This window comes from Ctenopharyngodon idella, chromosome 21 (genome assembly GCF_019924925.1).
Source record: "Ctenopharyngodon idella isolate HZGC_01 chromosome 21, HZGC01, whole genome shotgun sequence".
Taxonomy (NCBI): Eukaryota; Metazoa; Chordata; class Actinopteri; order Cypriniformes; family Xenocyprididae; genus Ctenopharyngodon; species Ctenopharyngodon idella.
This window is the reverse complement of record NC_067240.1, coordinates 14,568,965-14,588,213: the sequence shown is the minus strand read 5'-3', so window position 1 is coordinate 14,588,213 and position 19,249 is coordinate 14,568,965. Positions and strand designations below refer to the sequence as shown.

At 37.4% G+C, this 19,249-nt stretch overlaps 1 protein-coding gene across 11 annotated transcripts in view; it reads left to right on the top strand.

The window, feature by feature from the left end:
* The window catches only part of ncam1a (neural cell adhesion molecule 1a), a 255,652-nt gene that overhangs the window by 177,081 nt on the left and 59,322 nt on the right, over window positions 1-19,249 (top strand). For 6 of the 11 annotated variants that reach the window (XM_051876836.1, XM_051876831.1, XM_051876834.1 and 3 more), the window contains exons 8-9: window positions 1,763-1,905; window positions 12,778-12,807. In XM_051876836.1, the coding sequence (XP_051732796.1) occupies window positions 1,763-1,905; window positions 12,778-12,807 (173 nt within the window). The remainder of the gene's footprint in view (window positions 1-1,762; window positions 1,906-12,777; window positions 12,808-19,249) is intronic. The other 5 variants (XM_051876832.1, XM_051876835.1, XM_051876842.1 and 2 more) reach the window with 1 other exon arrangement.

Here is a 19,249-nt window from a genome sequence, read left to right as displayed (position 1 = left end):
GTTCAGTGCTAAGTTATGCAAAAGCAATGAACAGGACAAAAATATGCAAATTTATGTGCATAAAGGCTAGAGCAACCGAGTCCTCATTAACCGACGTGACACAAACTGTTGACAGGTCCGTTAAAATTCTTACAGTGAGCTGCGGAAACTTGTGTTTGATTGTGTGGGCTGTGTGTTGGAAAAGGTTGGAAACCACTGATTTATATAAATAATTAATAATTATTAAATATATAAATAGTATCTTTAAATGGAAAACTGAATGTTGCAATGAAAGCGTCAATGAATGTGGACTACAACCCAATCACATCCAAAGAGGACAATCTTTTAGGTTCAGGTACAATGTGAATACAATGAGAACTGAATTCGTTTTCACTCAGTTCACTTTCTGTTCAACTGAAAGTGATTTGAGCTTGGTTCTCTTAGTGAGAACAAGTGTGAATGCTCTTAAAGAGTAACTACCGCTATCGACAAAAAGCCTAGCTTCCTAGTTTATAGTTTAAAGGGTTAGTTCACCCAAAAGTGAAAATTCTATCATTTATTACTCACCCTCATGCCGTTCCACACCCGTAAGACCTTCGTTAATCTTCGAAATGCAAATTGAGATATTTTTGTTTAAATCCGATGGCTCCGTAAGGCCTACATAGGGAGCAATGATATTTCCTCACTCAAGATCCATAAAGGTACTAAAAACATATTTAAATCAGTTCATGTGAGTACAGTGGTTCAATATTAATATTATAAAGCGACGAGAATATTTTTGGTGCGGCAAAAATAACAAATTATTTAGTGATGGCCGATTTCAAAACACTGCTTCAGGAAGCTTCGGAGCATTATGAATCAGCATGTCGAATCCACAGTTCAGAGCACCAAAGTCACGTGATTTCAGCAATTTGGCGGTTTGACACGCGATCCGAATCATGATTCAACACGCTGATTCGTAATGCTCCGAATCTTCCTGACGCAGTGTTTTGAAATCGGCCATCACTAAGTAAGTCGTTATTTTTTTTTTTTTTGGCGCACCAAAAATATTCTCGTCGCTTTATATTATTAATATTGAACCACTGTACTCACATGAACTGATTTAAATATGTTTTTAGTACCTTTATGGATCTTGAGAGAGGAAATGTCATTGCTCCCTATGCAGGCCTCACGGAGCCATCGGATTTAAACAAAAATATCTTAATTTGTGTTCCGAAGATCAACGAAGGTCTTACGGGTGTAAAACGGCACGAGGGTGAGTAATTAATGACAGAATTTTTTTTTTTTTTTTGGGTGAACTAACCCTTTAAGCACACTGTTGAACCTGAGAGCTGTCACTTCAGTGTGATTTTATGTCTCCGTTTTTTTATCATTGATATCAAATTTGCATGAATACAAGTTTTGAAATGTTTATGTCACAGTTCAAAACACAACCACAATATTTTTATTCCCCATCATGGCAAGTTTCCTCCAGCCACCATGGGCTTCATATCGCTTAGATTAGAGCCTAGGCAAATAAAGTAAATCAAAGTACTACTCCACTGCATTCATTAAACAAAAGTTCCTCTTTTGAATTATAAAATATAGCAATGTGTTGATTAAATATTGAAAGTGCCCAGCCAGTGCGGCGCTCTCATCTCATTAACTTAAGAGCGCTGTTTTGGTATTGCAACCATTGTAAAGGCTCAGTAATTGCACAAGAGAAAAATTATTGTTTGTTTTCTCTTAGGAGAGTCTTTCTAGTCAGTGTTTTAGTTGTTGTTGTGTATGTGTGTGTCAACAGTGCAACCCAAGATCACGTTCCTAGAAAACCAGACGGCTTCTGAATTGGAGGAGCAGATCACACTAACTTGCGAGGCCACAGGTGACCCCACCCCCAACATCATCTGGAGCTTCGGTCGCCGTGTCTTCACCGAGAATGAGCAGGTGCTGAGGTTGAGGGATCAGGGGTCAGTGGGCAAAAGGCTTGGTACTAGAGGTCTACATCTCGAATATGCCAGTTGGAACAATATAACGGTAGAAATTTGTATACATTTGACTATTATTTCTATCATGGTATTGAGTGGGTATTTCAGTCTCTTTACAATCAGAGAGGAAATGAGAAAAAGCTTGATTTAAAAAAAAAAGAAAAAAAAAAGAGTGGTGTAATGGAACCGACTGCACCTGTTCTGCTGCTTTCAAACAAGAAAAAGAATTAGTTGATTTACCTCAAGAATTATTAAGTGACACCTGCATCAACCGTGCATTTATATCTAGTAATTAAATATGGTTGCCAAAAAGGTTTCTAGTAAGCCATGGAAGCTGTACTGAAATGTCTGATGAAAGGCTTGCTTTAGAATAAAAGCAAACGTTTATCATGTTCAGTTAAAAAAAAAAGGGAGCTCATTTTTGGCTTCAATTAAAATGAGTAATTCTGAGCTGTTAAATTATCTGATGAATATAATTTTCAATAATTAGCTGTATATTGATAAGGTTTCATTAGTTATACACTACCGTTTAAAAGTTTGAGGTCAGTACAGTTTTTTTTTTAAAGATATTAATAGTTTTATTCAGCAAGGACACATTAAGTAAATCAAAAGTGACAGTAAAGAAATGTATAATGTTTAAAAAAGGTTTCTATTTCAAATAAATGTGGTTATTTTGAATTGTCTGTACACAGCATCATTCTGAAACTCAGAGCTCGATTATACACGCTGTAATCAATTATAAAACGCATCATACAACAAATCAGATCACAAAGTGCTCTACATTTGATCCTATAACTCATTTTGAGTGGGAACTGATGTTTATATGTATTTTTATCTGCAGCCCACTCTGTCATTGTTCAAATCTATTTGAATAATTTCACTACAATAATGTTCTTGCTATAACATTTTATTTATATTATTCATGATAATATGAACACAAATACATACAGACACATATATACATATTTGTTGACATTGAAACTTTTCAAAAAAAAAAAAAATGAGAAAAAAAGAAAACTATTTTGAATCAATAGAAATGCTTTTATTAAAAAAGTATCACAGTCTCCACAAAAAAAAAAAAAAAAAAAAAAAAAAAATAGCACAACTGGTTTTAACATTGAAATGTTTTTTGAGCACCAAATCAGCATATTAGAATAATTTCTGAAGGATCATGTGACTGAAGTGTGGAGTAATGGCTGCTGTTTCAGCTTTACCATCACAAGAGTAATTTTTTTTTTTTTTTTTTTTTTTAAATATATTAAACTAGAAAATTGTATTTTTGATCAAATAAATGCAGCCATGGTGTGCATAAGAAACTTTTTAAAAATATATATATATAAAAAATTCTTACCCCAAGCTTTTGATCAGTAGTGTATATTAATTTTTCATTCATGACTGTTCAAAAATCTGTATATTATGTGTATGTTCATACAAAAAGGCCAGTTAGTTAGTCCCGAAGAGACATGTTGTCATTTCCACTAAGGGACAGACTGTGTATTGTTATTGACCAATATTTTGAAAAATTTCAGGTTATAATATGATTTAATCACCACAATCAAAAGATGCAGCATTTGCTCTAGAGGTGTTAAAACAATACCATACACATTTTTGGGAGTTCTCCTACTGATTGCTGTAGGCCTATGTTAGTGAGTAAAAGACTTTCTATCTCAGAAACAGCAGGCTCACCAGTGCTCGCTCTCTCTGCTCTGCTGGAGTCTGAACCTCTCTGATTTAGTCAAGCACACTACCTAATTAACAGCCTCAAAATACTCCATTTCATATTTTATCATAGTACAGCGATCAGGATTTGTCGACAGCTGCTAAAAAAGCAAAAAGCTCTTACTGCTTCTCAGTCTGAAGGGGAGCCCCCAACCACTTCAAACTTGATTTCCTCTTCCCCTCTCTCAGAAAAACCTATCCTACATATCCAGTCTTAGCTAGGGAAATTTGAGGTTATTGTAAATGGGTTTCGGGCCTGCCACAGATCTCAGTAGGCAGGTGTGAAGTCCAGGCATGTTTAAAAGTCTCTGAAGCCTCAAATCTTTTTTGGTAAATACTTTAATTATATGCATCAAATCCACAATGCATCATGGGAATTAATCCTTACATAAAATCCTTTGTGTATTATTAGAATATGCCACTGGTCACCCTATTTTTATGCCAGCATTTGGTAAGTGACCAGTTTGCTCTCCTGCTGGTGGGCTATGTTGTGTAGGTGGGCTGTGAAAAAGCAGCTTATGTTTACTTGTACATCTGGCTCACTATGAAGATGATATTTGCGTGACAATAGCCCACCAGATTGCATCCTTCCCTGCCTTTGCATTGTATTATCTCGGGCTAGTCGAGCCAATATTCATAGCTGTCAAAGAAAAAGAAATATTTCCAGCTGTACGGTGAAGGCTTTCTTCTTTCTTCTTCATTTTTTATTGTTGGTCCTCAGCTCAGAATGCCAGACGGATATGCTTTGTAAGGAATAATCTTAGTCTTGATTTTTCATGCTGCTCTGAATTGATATTTGACTCTTGTGTGACTTCCGTACTTCTCATTAGTGTTTTGCACTGGTAGCATCTTGGTTACAAAAGTGGTTACATTGGAAAGTTGGTTGTTCCATTTGTGAATGTCCACTTAAAGGCCTAATCTTGTAAACAATGTTTGATTTTGTTCATTTTGATGTTAGGATAGGACATAAACTGTGTTTAAACAACCAAACACACTTGGAGCCAGATTTACTAACAACTTGCGCAAGCCCTCTTTTGCCATTAAAAAACTACCATCAGGATTTACTAAAGACACACGGTGAAAAATTAGCGCTGAGAAGGCGTGGACACAGTTACTTTTGCGGCTGACCTTATTATTAAATATGAATTTGTAGGAGATTCCCTTTCAGACACAAAATTTATTGAAGGAGAGAGTTTAAATGAATCATGCAAGGTGATTTACTAAGGTTTGCGCTAGTCAATTTACTGGCTTTTGCGCCATTATTTACCACTGAAAAAAGCGTGTCTCAAACCAGACGCTAATTTGTGCTGCTCTTGGTAGATTGCGTTAGTCATTATGGAAATGATCCGGCTGCATCTGTGTTCTTTAATTTTCGTGTCGTCAGTAGATCATGCGCAGAACCAAACATTCGCCTATCATTCATCGACCTCAACTATGGCTTATCACTTGAAACATGTAAGTGGTCACAACTTTACAAGTCCGCTTGATCTAACATTAACCTAGATAAATGTGCACTATTATTTGGCGCATATCCCAGTATTTGTGTGTTTGTTGTGATTGCACTTACTGCGTGACATGGAGGCGCCGGTGCGATCACTTGCATTTAACTTAAAATACTCCGTCATTTTTGGTCATACAGATAAGAATAATCCAACATTTGAAACTGTAAATGTTTTGCTTTTAATTCTGTAAACTCACAATAACAACAAATCATGCTTTTGTAAAAATAATGAAAACAAACATGAAGTCGCTTTCTGCCGTCTTGGTCTCAAGTGAACTTGAGCGCATCATAAAAATGAACCAAAGCTCAGCATATACTTGCCTCACAGACATGAGAAATATATCTATCGAAAGCTTGAAATGTCTATTTTTAAATGAACCGATTCAAATGTAAAACAAATATTCTCAGATTATGTAATCCGTATGAAACCTGCATATAGGCTCATCCACTACTGTGGAGATGACGTCACAAAACACACAAACACACAAAACACTAGTTTATCAATAAATTATTAAAATGTTCAGTGTTCTGTCTCCTTCTGTTTTTCACGCCACATTCATAATCATTACATTTGCCGGTGCTCTGCTGCAAGCTTTATGCGTGTGTTTGAGCTCTGATTAGGCTATGTATTATATAGGCGATTAAAGGCTCATTATTATGATGTATATGGTTTATTAATATAAACGTGCAATTAGTCGACTAATCTTTAGTCTAGTAGCTGGTCCAAGCTTGTCATCAGTAGGTGGATCAGCAAACATGTTCCAAAAAACAGCTTGATCAAGTTGGTCACTAGTATTTTGGTAGACCATCGTGACCAGCTAATAACTATCCAGGTTAGACCATCTAGAAACCAGCTACCCTGTTCAAAACACATACTATATTAACCTGGATTTTCCTACGGGGTTGTAGCAGTTCATTTGCACTGATATTGTTGATCTGCACTTGTCTCTCACCTCATCTCATCACCTCTACAGGATGTAGTGAAATGATGCTTTTATATTCCCCTTCTATTCTTCCAGAAGAATTAAAAGTGTTAACACTCACAAAATCAGTGTTGATCAGGTACTAGCACAACAATTAGCATCAGAAAAGATTGTATGCGTGTTCACACATATACGGTGTAAACCGATTCCAAAATTAAATTTCTCATGAAACAGAAGTTGCGAAAGTCTTTCCAGTTATCAGAATCAAACAGCTTCTTAAACAAGAAAAAATATAGGGCGGGAACATCAGAAATGAATTAGATCGTTGTGGTTTGCTATTGCTATCATGTGAGTGACAGGTTGTTGCTATTTGACAAAAGTTGTGGGGCAACATTGTCAGCCAATTTCAGTGCTTCTATATTTTTCTGTATGTTCGCTGACTGGAACTATCTGTGCATTCAATGATTCCAACCAATCAGAATCAAGTATTCAGACAGACTGTGCTATATGTAAGCGTATATCTTTCGATGGCTGCCCGAGGATTGCCTTAAGTGAAATGCGCTGGCAGTGTGCAATGAGGCGTACCTTAAGTCAATGGGGCCTTATCACCGCTGTCATTACATGAAATGTGTGGTATTTAATAGTAGCAGTGATCTGTGGTTATTTCTGGTCATGTAATGCATAGTCAGAACAGCTAATACAACAGGAACACCACCAATGTAAATTAATTTCCATTTATTTTTTCTATATATAAATAGGTCCTCGGATAGGCAAAAAAAGCATGAGGGTTCATCTCAATGTGAACAGCCTGTAATCGGACCAGGGCCTTTAGTGGGTGAGCTGGCGTATTAATATGGATATGATGAGTCAGGAGCATGTCTGAAGTCTCCTCAAATCCTCTGTCCCTCATACGTGTTCTGTATTCCCAACCACAAATTTCCAGCATCTGAATAAGTAAGAAATGCACAGAAACCTCAGAAGTCAGAGAGCTGTGACTACCAAATGAGCAACGTCTGAGCCGGACTGGAACCGACTGGTCTGGTTCTGTCAGTTGGATGAAAAAGCCATGGTTATGGCATGAGAGTTCACAGAGACTGGACGTTCTGACGTAAGAGGCATGTTTTTGATCATTCATCCAGAAGAAAAGGCCGTTAAAGGGATTGTTCAATTAAAAATTAAAATTCTGTTATCATTTGCTCACCCTCATGTTGTTCCAAACCTGTATGCTGTTGGCAGGGCTTGACATTAACTTTTTTGCTCACCATTCACTGTGGCTAGTGGTTTTCCAAAGTAACTAGCCACTCAGCATTTTCACTGGCCACAATTTTGCTGTTGGGAAATTACATTTTATATGATTAAAGTTGACTTTGGCATGCTAAAATTACTTGATATTGAGTCATTTTACTTGATTAGCTAGATTTAAAACCCTTTCAAACTTTCAAATGCAGATTGACCACCTAAATCAAGATTAGGCCTACATGGTATACCAGCTGGTACGGGTGGGCAAGGGGTGGGTAATATGACCATAATATGATACATTTTATAATTGTATAAGTTATTTTTGTTAGGCTATATAAAAAGAACAAAGAAGCAAATTAGCAAATTACGAATACAATAGTAAATTAAATAGCCTAAACTCTTTTTTCAGATACAGTATGTTTATTTAACATTTATTTAACATCTTTTGTTGTTTGATTAACATTAATAACAGACAGGTATTTAATTTGGCTGCTGAATGCATATACGTAATATACTGACACATATCCAGTTTCTACCCACCTGTTTACGTACACTTAAGCCATAACCGTCTGTATTCACGCGAGATACTCCACACGATGGACATTTTGACATCTGCGTGTGCGTGTATTTGACTATTCAGGCGCAAGGAGAACTGATCGCGCGCGCGACAGAGAGAGCGCTTCTGTTGTGTGTCATTCAGCGTGATTCCGCCTATCTCGCCTTCAATAACTGCAAGTAAATCGATAACGAATTGTGATCGGATTGTAATTTTGTGCTACAACGAGCTTGGCTACCTTTGATTAGGCTGTAGGCTGAAATTAAATTCAACCCGCCGAAGCGGCTAGTGGGAGTGGCTGCCTTACCCGCCACAGCTGAAATCCACCTGCATTTGGCGAGTGTTAATGTCAAGCCCTGGCTGTTGGTTTTTCAGCGGAACACGAAATTAGAACGTTTGATTCATTTTTCCATACATCAAGAGTTTATAGTAACCACATCTGCCAAGCTCCTAAACAGACCAAAAACACTATAAAATGAATACATAGGATTTGTGCACTATATGCCAAGTTTTTGCCAAGGCCATAAAATTACTATACTGTAGATAAACAGACCTTGATGCAAGTCATTATGCACTGATAATCTTCATATTAACTTCACCTCGAGAGCAGCTTTCAAATCAAATATGGCACCTACACTGTAAACAATGTTTCTTAAGGATTTTAGAATGATTTCTGAAGGATCACATGACACTGATGACTGGTGAAAATTCCGCTTTTCCATCACAGGAATAAATTACATTTTAAAATATATTATAATTGGAAAACAAAGTTTAAGAACTCTTTAAGAACTGTATAAGAACTCTTCAAAATTCTTTGTTTGTGTTGTACAGAAATAAGCAACAGCATATGGGTTTGGAATGACATGAGAATGAAAAAAAAAAGACAGAATTTAAATTTCAATTAAAGGGTTAGTTCACCCAAAAATGAAATTTCTGTCATTAATTACTCACCCTCATGTCGTTCCAAACCTGTAAGACCTTTGTTCATCTTCGGAACACAAATTAAGATATTTTTGATTTATCTCCCATAGAAAGCAATGTAATTATCGTCATTCGAGGTCCAGAAAAGTAGTAAAGACATCATTAAAATAGTCAAAGTGACTACAGTGGTTCAACCTTAATATTATGAAGCGACGAGAATACTTTTTGTGCGCAAAAACAAAACAAAAATATAAACTTTATTCAACAATTTCTTCTCTACTCTGTCAGTCTTCTACACAGTTGACGCAGTGAACGCAGTGCAGCGCTTCCATGTTTATATCCGAACGCCGGATCAGTATTGGCCAGCTCCTGCATCAGCATCACATGCATGCATCGTGCTGCTCACGTGTACAGCGTCGACCAATAATGAGTCGCCGTTCTGACGTAGAACACCGAAGCGCTGCACTGCGTTCACTGCGTTAACTGTGTAGAAGACTGACAGGGTAGAGAAGAATAAAGTGTTGAATAAAGTCGTTATTTTTGTTTTGTTTTTGCACACAAAAAGTATTCTCGCCACTTTGTAACATTAAGGCTGAACCACTGTAGTCACGTTGACTGTTTTAACGATGTCTTCAATACCTTTCTGGACCTTGAATGACAGTAATTACGTTGCTTTCTATGGGGAATAAAAAAAAACGCTCGGATTTCATCAACAATATCTTAATTTGTGTTCCGAAGATGAACAAAGGTCTTACGGGTTTGGAGCGACACAAGGGTGAGTACTTAATGACAGAAATTTCATTTTGGGGTGAGCTAACCCTTTAACTATCCCTTCAAAAAACAATAGTTACTCAGTGTTACGCTCTGAAAATCAGATGAGTCAAGGGACTTAACATTAAGTGAAGATGAGGACGCTTCTGTGGAGTCGCTGCCCCTTCATTTATCATTTAAGCCGCTCTCTCTGGGACCTTGTGAGCTGTCCTTGACACAGCTATGGTATGAATCATACAATCAAAAGAGGCATTTCAGGGCTGCTAGCTTGTTGTGGAGTCCAGTGCCAATCTGCCCTTTCTCTGATGATAGTCCCTTAATGGCACCCCTGCTGATCTGAGGTCAGTATGGTCCATGCTATGCGCAGCTAATGTTTTAAGCATACTTTCCTGAGTCTGTGCTCTCAGAACCATTAACACGCACCCTGCCAGGATAACCATGTCGCAGGAGCACCTGCAAAAAACCTTTTAAGATTTGCTTTTTCTCTCATGTGACTCTGAAAGTTCATGTTCATTGACAGATAATCAGAGCTGCTCTTTACAGATCAGTGTCATCCCAGGGCTGTTTATATGCATGCAGAGTGTAATAAGACAGAGGTTCTGTTTTAAAGGTCAACAGGAGAGTTCGTGACCAGGAATGTGTTTTAAGAGAAAAGGGTCGACCTGCCAAGATAGCAGAAACAGTTGCCAAGCACAAGGTTTTAACCCCGGTAACCTTTTGACAAGCTGTCAGTGGGCAAGTAATTAAATCAATAGAGGAATAAAGAATGTCAAGCCACTATAATGCAAGAGTGGCCTGTAAATTCAGATGGACTTGTTGTAAAAACTAAGGTTTTGTTGTCTAACACTACTGCATATCAGTCAGACATATTTTTTCAAGTGTTTTTTCCTTTAGTTTCAGCCCAGAGTCTGATGGTATGCTGTCTGATGCTTATTAGACAAAAACATTGCTAGCACTTACTCTGTCTCAAAAGTTCTTCTGTTCTTTTTATTTTATTTTTGTTTTATTTCTTTGTAAGATGATTAAAGTTTAAAATAATAAATCAAGTCATCAGTTGTGATATAAAGTCATATTGTGAAAAATAAAGTCACAATTAGGAGAGATAGTTAAAAGTACAAACAGGCTTTCATATTTTGTCATGCATTAAAGGATTAGTTCACTTTCAAATGAAAATTACCCTCAAGCCATCCTAGGTGTATATGACTTTCTTCTTTCTGATGAACACAATATGAGATATTTTAATAAATATCCTGATGCATTCGAGCTTTATAATGGCAGTGAGCTGAAGAAAGTGCTTTCATCCATCATAAACGTGTACTCCACACGGCTCCGGGAGGTTAATAAAGTCCTTCTGAAGTGAAGCGATGCGTTTGTGTAAAAAAATATCCATATTTAACAAGTAATGAAGTAAAATATCTAGCTTCCGCCAGACCGCCTTCCGTAATCATCATACGAAGAAAGTGTAAAACTCTTGCAGTTCAAAAAGCTTACGCTACGTCCTACGCCTTCCCTATTCAACTTACAGAAAAAGTGTAACTGACGTGACGCCAGTTTACGCTTTCTTCGTACGTTGAATGCGGAAGGCGGTCTGGCGGAAGCTAGATATGCGTCAGGATATTTATTAATATAACTCCGATTGTGTTCATCAGAAAGAAGAAAGTCATATACACCTAGGATGGCTTGAGGGTGAGTAAAGCTTGGGAAATTTTTATTTGAAAGTGAACTAATCCTTTAATACAAATTTTTCCCCTAAATGGCAAGTAACAAGCTGTGGTTGATCACTTCAAGATATCAATCAACAGATATCAATCAGACTATTTCTTTCTGTCTAAGCAGGCAGTACTTTGTCAGAATAAGCTGCAAAGTAGACCAGACAGATGCAGTTAGTCAAAGTCTGGCTCCATGAGACTACTTTTTAACTATCATCTATTGATTCACTTAGACAAAGACCTAAGCGGTTTAAAAAATGCTGTGCTTTGTTCAAGTAAACCTAATGGTTTTACATATTTAGCTGGAACTCAGCAGACTACAAGTAGTTTCTTTAATCACAAATTATTCTGCTTGATCAGTGTCAGATTTCATAATGGATCCTGAAATCCCACTTGTCTGCAACATATTCCCTTTGAAGCAAATTGTGTGATTAGCGGTCAAAATAATAGAATGCTGCCTTCATGACGAGCAAGCTTTCATTGAATCGTTGTCGCTCTGTCATAAGTCAAATGGGTAGGTTGTCTGCTATTCATGTCTGTTTGATTTATCAGTGCTTCGAGTCACGTCTTCAACAGCCTCTATTGTGAGTCATGCAAATTCGCCGCGATGCAATTCCAGATGGCAACGTCATTGATTGATTTTTGGTTAACAAATGAGTGGTAGGTATAAAAACCTTCACTGAAAACTACTCATCACTGTCCCATTCAAAGAATACAGGGATCTATGTTGTCAAATGGAAGAATGGCTCTCGTTAAGGCTCAAAGCTGCTGCCTGTGACTTATGGGACATAGACGAAATGAATGAGGTGATCACAGTTAGCAACACAGGCAGTAGATCTCGGCAGATAGATGAGCTCTTAGAAATATTGCTTTAGTGTTGAGGTGTGTGCACCATTTCATATGTATTCCTATTGTGTTATTAATTATTGATGGACTGCCATCAATATGATGGACTGGGGGGGGGGGGGTCTGACCTTTAACATCATTTGCAAGATCATATGCATGTGTCACCTGGATGTCTGAGCATCCACTCATGTTTAAGTCATTTGATTTCCCAGCCTGCAGCTAAATGTGTCCTTTTCCATCCAGTTTGATTGTTGTTCAAGTAAAATGATTTGTCACACTTGATGTTTTGATTATGGTGTGACACAAGGTTAGTTCAAGGTTTTATATTTGATTATTATTTGAATTGAAGTCATTTATAAAAAGACTATATACTTTATATATATACACACACACACACATAAACAAATAAAAAATAAAAGTCATTTTATTATTAAGAAGTCTATTGCCTGTGGGTAATGTTACAATTACTAAACCAATTTGTTTTTGATTTGATTAAAGTCAAGTTGTCAACTTTGGAGCTTCACAAGCTGTCTGCTCTGAAAAACGTGCATGTGTGATGCCGGTCTAATTGAGCGGCTGCTGATTTTTCTTAGTTTCTTTTTCTCATTTCTGTCATGTTTTGCTTTACATGTGTCTGTCTATCCAGGCTTCATGGACTCGACCTGAGAAACACAAGGTAGGGCTGCTTCACATGTAGCCAAGATGCTCACTAATCCTAGAGAAGCCCTTTATCACTCTAGAACATCAAGTGTTGGCTCTCTTTTACCCTCAAAATCCTGTAGACACACACACCCACACACATCACATCTGATGAAATGGCATCCCTAGACTACAATGATTGTCATTTCATTTCTTTATATGCAGCTCTTTTTTTGGATAGCTTCTGTAAACAGAAATTGTGACAATCCTATTATGTCTTTCTAGGCTGTGAAGTTTTTTTTCTTAGTAGAATAACTGAGACCTTTTTTCCTTCATGAATTCCCCTTGGACAAACTTTCTCAAGGGACTGAGGAAGAAAATAAAGAGAGGGTGTTAGAGTAAGGGCTTCAAGGCTTGAAACATGCCAGGTACTTCTTTAGAGTATGAGCCAACACTCAGTGTTCTCCCATAGACTCAGACAGGGGAATGTAGCAGCACTGAAGGAGACACTAACACATATAACCAACTCCAGCTTCAGACAGCACAAGCTTCTGTTAACATAAATATACTAACCCTCACTTGGTAGACTCGTACGCCACATGTCAGAGATGAATACAATAACTTTAAAGTCAATGTGAAACCCATTTTACTTCTATAATGTGGTGCATTTGTGTTAAACAGAATGTTTGATGATAAAAACATAGGGCAGGACTGTATTTTATCCATTGGGAGTTGGGAAAAGAAGATATATACCAGACAAAATGTGTTTGCTAAAATATTGCCTGGTTATTGATTAATATCATCCAAAAGCTTGCATGGCCTAAGTGACGTCAGTGGAAAAGGAAAATACATTGTGATTACAGATTACGCAAGTCTTTTTAAAAACATTCAAGTCCCCCTGTAGTCAATCATTTTATCCCTTAAAACTCATCTTTGATCACCAAAATGACATATTTAAACATTTTTTCCTGTGAAAAAAAATTTCTTCATGCCTTGAATGTAACTAGCTTGAATGTAACTCTACACCCTTGCCTCATTTAATATACGCAGATCAATGAATATGCTAATTATCTCCGCCTCCACTCGCTCACGCCAGCTCAGAGATCTAGAATCCGCCAGACCGTCAGTTATGCTTTTTTCGTAAGTTGAATAGGGAAGGCGTAGGACGTAGCATAAACGTTTTGAACTGTGAGAGGCATTACTCTTTACACGGAAGTTGGTCTGGCGGAAGCTAGATATTTTACTTTATAACTTGTTAAATATGGATATTTTTCTTACACAAATGCATTGCTTTGCTTCAGAAGGCTTTTATTAACCCTCCCGGAGCCGTGTGGAGTACGTTTATGATGGATGGATGCACTTTCTTGAGCTTCATACTTGTTGGTCCCATTCACTGCCATTATAAAGCTTGGATGCGTCAGGATATTTATTAATATAACTCAGATTGTGTTCATCAGAAAGAAGAAAGTCATATAGTCATAAAGCTTGGGGTAATTTTCATTTTAAAGTGAACTAATCCTTTAAGAAGAATCATTCACAATAGACCAGGAACTTGCATTAAGAGGAAAGTAAATAGGTTCATTTTGATTTCATGTTGACTTTAGCTGTAGATGCACAGTATTAGCAAGTGATTCCATGCTTGGATCTGAAATGTTAGACTCTTGCTTTATTCATCTGTCAGAGAGAGAATTCATCAGTGTTCTGCACTGCTGATTAAGAATGATTCAGATGCATATGGATTGTGTGGGAAGGACTGTTTATCTGATCTGCTGAGATGAAAGGCCACAGTTATGGGATTGCCCACACATCACTTCATGTTTTTAATCCTCAGGAGTACAGATAAAAAGCACCATGGTTCTTTAAACATGCTCTTCTCTTCTGAGTCAAAGACAAGGAAATTACTGCATCAAGAGTTTTGGAATAATTAAGAGTTTGCGAGTTGATGCTTAAAGCTATAAAAATTGAGGATTACAGTCTTTTTACATTATAGGCAGTTCTGACTCAAGTGTTATGTGACTGACAGGCAGCTGCTTTTGAATGCTCACACATACTGTGTGCTTGTGCACTCTGTGAAGTGCACTCGTGCCTCGCCGTAACGCTACATGCACGGACGGTCAAATGCACTTCGTTCAAAATGCCCATCACGCCAAGGTGTTAATGTAAACACAGTTGTTGGTTATGTCTTTAGTGAATGCAAACAGGTGGAACAAAACAAATGAATGTGTGATGTGCCAGAATATCAGATACTTCTGCCTTGAAATGTAAGCTGTGAGCAGTAAGAGTGCTACACTCTATTATTTTGCTACTATTAATCAGTCACCAATATTTTCCGGTTAATATTCGTGAGTGACTGATTAAGAGTAGCAAATAATAGAGTGTAGCACTCTCACTGCTCACAGCTTGATAACTTTAGTAGCTTTCATAAACCCCCTACAATCAAACATGAGCACAAAGTTAAGCCTAAAAAAAACACTTTACTGCTATTACAGACCTGCTTTTCAGACATACTCAAATGGCACTGAATCACTTTTAATGGTTTATATCTAATAATCATCCAAGATTATGCTAATAATTTATTTTTTATATTTTAATAACTTATTTTAACAAATGAATGTGTTCTGCCAGCATGATCTCAATATCATTTTATAGATTTTTGTATGCACATTTACATGCATTTTTATGCACTACCACTAAAAATAACTGTTTGCTATTTTAATATATTTTAAAATGTAAAAAATACAAAATAACAGCTTTATTCAACAATATCTAGTGATGGGCGATTTCAAAACAGTGCTTCATGAAGCTTCGAAGCTTTACGAATCTTTTGTTTCGAATCAGTGGTTCGGAGCATGTATTAAACTACCAAAGTCACGTGATTTCAGTAAACGAGGCTTCATTACATCATAAGTGGTTTGAAATTTCAATAGTTCACCACTGGGGGGTGTGACTTTGGTACTTTGATACACGTTCTGAACTTTTGAAATGTTTTGAAATCGCCCATCACTAGATATTGTTGAGTAAAGCCATTATTTTAGGTTTCTTTGGCGCACAAAAAGTATTCTTGTCGCTTCATAACATTAAGGTTGCACCACTGTAGTCACATGAACTGAAATATGTCTTTAGTAGCTTTCTGGGCATCTGAAAGTGTAAATTATCTTGCTGGCAAAGCAGGCCTCACTGAGCCATCGGATTTGATCAAAAATATCTTAATTTGTGTTCCGAAGATGAACGAAGGTCTTACGGGTGTGGAACGACATGAGGGTGAATAATTAATTTCAGAATTTTAATTTTTGGGTGAACCAATGTTGCTATGTGGGAAGATTAACATCTGAAAACATCCGAAGCGCGCACCCTGCAAGCCGCTTCAGACAGTGCGCAAATACTAAGTTGAGCTCTCTTTCATGCCTTCCTGTGCTTGAACGGACAAATTCACACAAAATTATGTCAAAAAATGCCCGTCTCGGCGAGTATCCTAGTAAACATGGTCGGTTATGTGTCTTCAAATGAGAAAGAAAACGCATGATCAGTGCGTGCATTCACTCTTAAAGTGACAGCATCCTATTAATCCTGCTGATGTGCTGTGTGCATTTTTAAGGTTAACCAAACAACCAAAAAAAAAACACTCAGTGCTCTTAAAATTTAAAAAGAATATGAAGACTGTGCAGTGTTATTTATTTAATTAGCCTACTTTAATAAATTTCTGTACCTGAAAACTACTGTTAGACCTGCCTGAAAAGCAATGTTTATTTCATTTGTATCCTTAGGCCCTATATATGAAACATAAATAATTTCACTTCCATTGATTTCTGCAATTCTGATATTGTGACAGCCCTTCTAGAAGTTAATATACTTTTTCCCCTCTCTGATAGTAACAATGTCAGTAACCGGTATGTACGTACTACAGTAGGTGACCTTGACCAAATTCAATTAGCATTCAATCTTGGAATGTCCGTCCTGCTCACTGTCTAGACTTTTTCTTCTGCAGCCCACCTCAGGGCAACTATTTCTCAACATGTCTTGCATCAGTCCAAGCTAGGCCATTTTTATCAAAAGTTTAGATTTATTCTCTTCCGCATTTGGACACACTGTGATCCATCTTGTCTGTGCTAGAGTGCTCCTCCAATTTCTTGTTAGCGTGAAATGTGAAGTGCAGGACACCGTTTGACTCGCTTTCCTCAAAGACAGTCAACAGCACCTTTTTTAACATTGTCTCTTTGTCAGCGCAGTCATACAATATGATTGCCGTCACCTACTATTTTCTCCCAAGGGAAAAGAAAAAAAATCCCCTTTTTCACAAAAAAAGACCTTGAATGTGAGCTCTGAATTTGATCCACCGTTGGCTGTCTGCTCTTTCAGGAGAAACGGATGGGCAGAATGGGGCTTCCAACGTTCTCTATTAGGCGAGATAAGATGCGCGCAGGCCCGTGATTGCATTTCAGTGCTGAAACGTAAGCCAAAACATTCTCTTGTCTCTCCTCACTTCTGTTTTCTGCTAAATTTGACAACCGACGAGGAGGCAGAGGCACAAAGTGATTTGCCGGAAGCGTTCAAGGTTAACGTTCAAAGAAATCGTGAAGGTTTATATGCGACCAGCCCTTCATACACACATAAAACAGGAGAGACTCTGTGTATGCGACTTACTGTCAATTACTATGCAACGGGAGGGGAATCGCTCGACAGACCTGCATGCTAACAGCCCTCTGAACGTGAGGCACAAGCAGGATGGAATTTATGGTCGAGACCCTGGTTGTTACTTAAAGCACTCAATCCCTCAGATCGTGACTAAGCCACCACACCTTAAATCAAGTTTGTGAATTGATTGGATTTCAGTGCCGCGTACACTCCATTCCGCCCCGCAGTCAAATTTCTCACTGACCATTGAACAGGCACTTTATAAATGAAGTGCCACTGCAGGTTTCAGAAACATCTTATTTCCCGGCTGTCTTTCGCATGCTGTCAGGGGACCGTCTGTGGCACTGATGAAAGGTGCACGCTAATGTTCACGTTTTGCTGTAGCTTCACTGAAAGAAAAATGTGAATCATATGCTGAGTTTGCGGTGAGTTATTCGATGCTCAAAACAGCATCTCATATGTAATTCAGTACACATGTACATCCAATAACATTGTCGTAGCATAGGTAAAACAACTTACGCTCCACTAAGCACGAAAAATGTAGAGCGCATCCGGCTCTTCCAGGCTTATTTTATTCATTCTGCTGCACTGAATACTGCTTATGAATGTCAACAATGCTTATTGTTAATATTGAGGTGTGACAGCTACACCTTTTCTCCTTAAATGTCCTGTGGCTAAAGAACAGGATTGAGTATCTGTGGTTACTGTGGCTGGTGGCTTCATGTTTGTTAACTGAGTAATATGGTGTCAGCTGGCATGACTAATAAATCTATTTAAACATGTCATTGAAGAGGCTGCACTCTCTGATTAACATGGGTCACATTATGCAAGTCAAATGCACTTAGTCAATTAATTGTCTTATAAATTACACGAGAGTCATTAATCTGTGGATTTCCAATTGATTTCTTCTTTTGAAGATTGCAATGTCGAACCTGCATGTATCAGTCACTAGTGTATGGTTAGTTGAAGCTTAATAAGTCCATGGACTTTTTCTTTCAGTCTCATTCACAAGGTGCTTAACTGTAAATGTGTAGCCAATTAAATATAAAGCATATATTAAAAATATTAAATATTTTGCCTTGAGGTAAAAAACTAAGATTTCACAAAATGTCAAGGTCTATTCACTTTAAGACATGGTCATGGACACATTTCTTGATTAAATTAATAATGTTTGTGAGAGCTCCATTTTAACCTTGTGGAGCGAAAGGAGAAATAGACCAACTTCAGATAAAAGACAAAATTTCTTATTATTTATTATTGATTTCACCTGTCAAGAAAATGTTGTGCTCTTGAGAAAACAACTTTCCTCACTTTTCATGAAAAAAAAAAAGAAAAGAGTTTAATTTGTGGCATCTATCAGTTGGAAAGTGTACATCTTAAAGTAGGTCCTTGTACTTTTTTTGCCATCACTTCATTTTAAATGGTCATGTGGTGGGACAAATTAACTTTTAAAAGTACAAATATTCCATGTGGTTCTCAATAGGCATGAGGTCATAAAAGCTGAATGTTTAATAAGTATGAAAGAATTAGCCAAATGCTGCAGAAAATAGTTTGAGGTCACGCCACAGTATGCAAACTTCCCAAAAGTATTTAATGTCAGCTACGCATGTGTAATCACAGGGTATAGATGTGAATTCGCTCCTTTCGGAAGCTGATCTGAAGGGTCTTTTTAGTTGCTTTTAAAAACTTGTGAAACTACGAAGAAAACTAGCAAGAAATACTTTGAAATGCAAACAACACAGAGCAACGATGAAACACATGCCGGGTTTTCATTGTAACAGCTGGAACTACCATTGATTGCTGAATTCAAAGCCCCTCCAACCATAGGATCTCAGATCACCATAGTA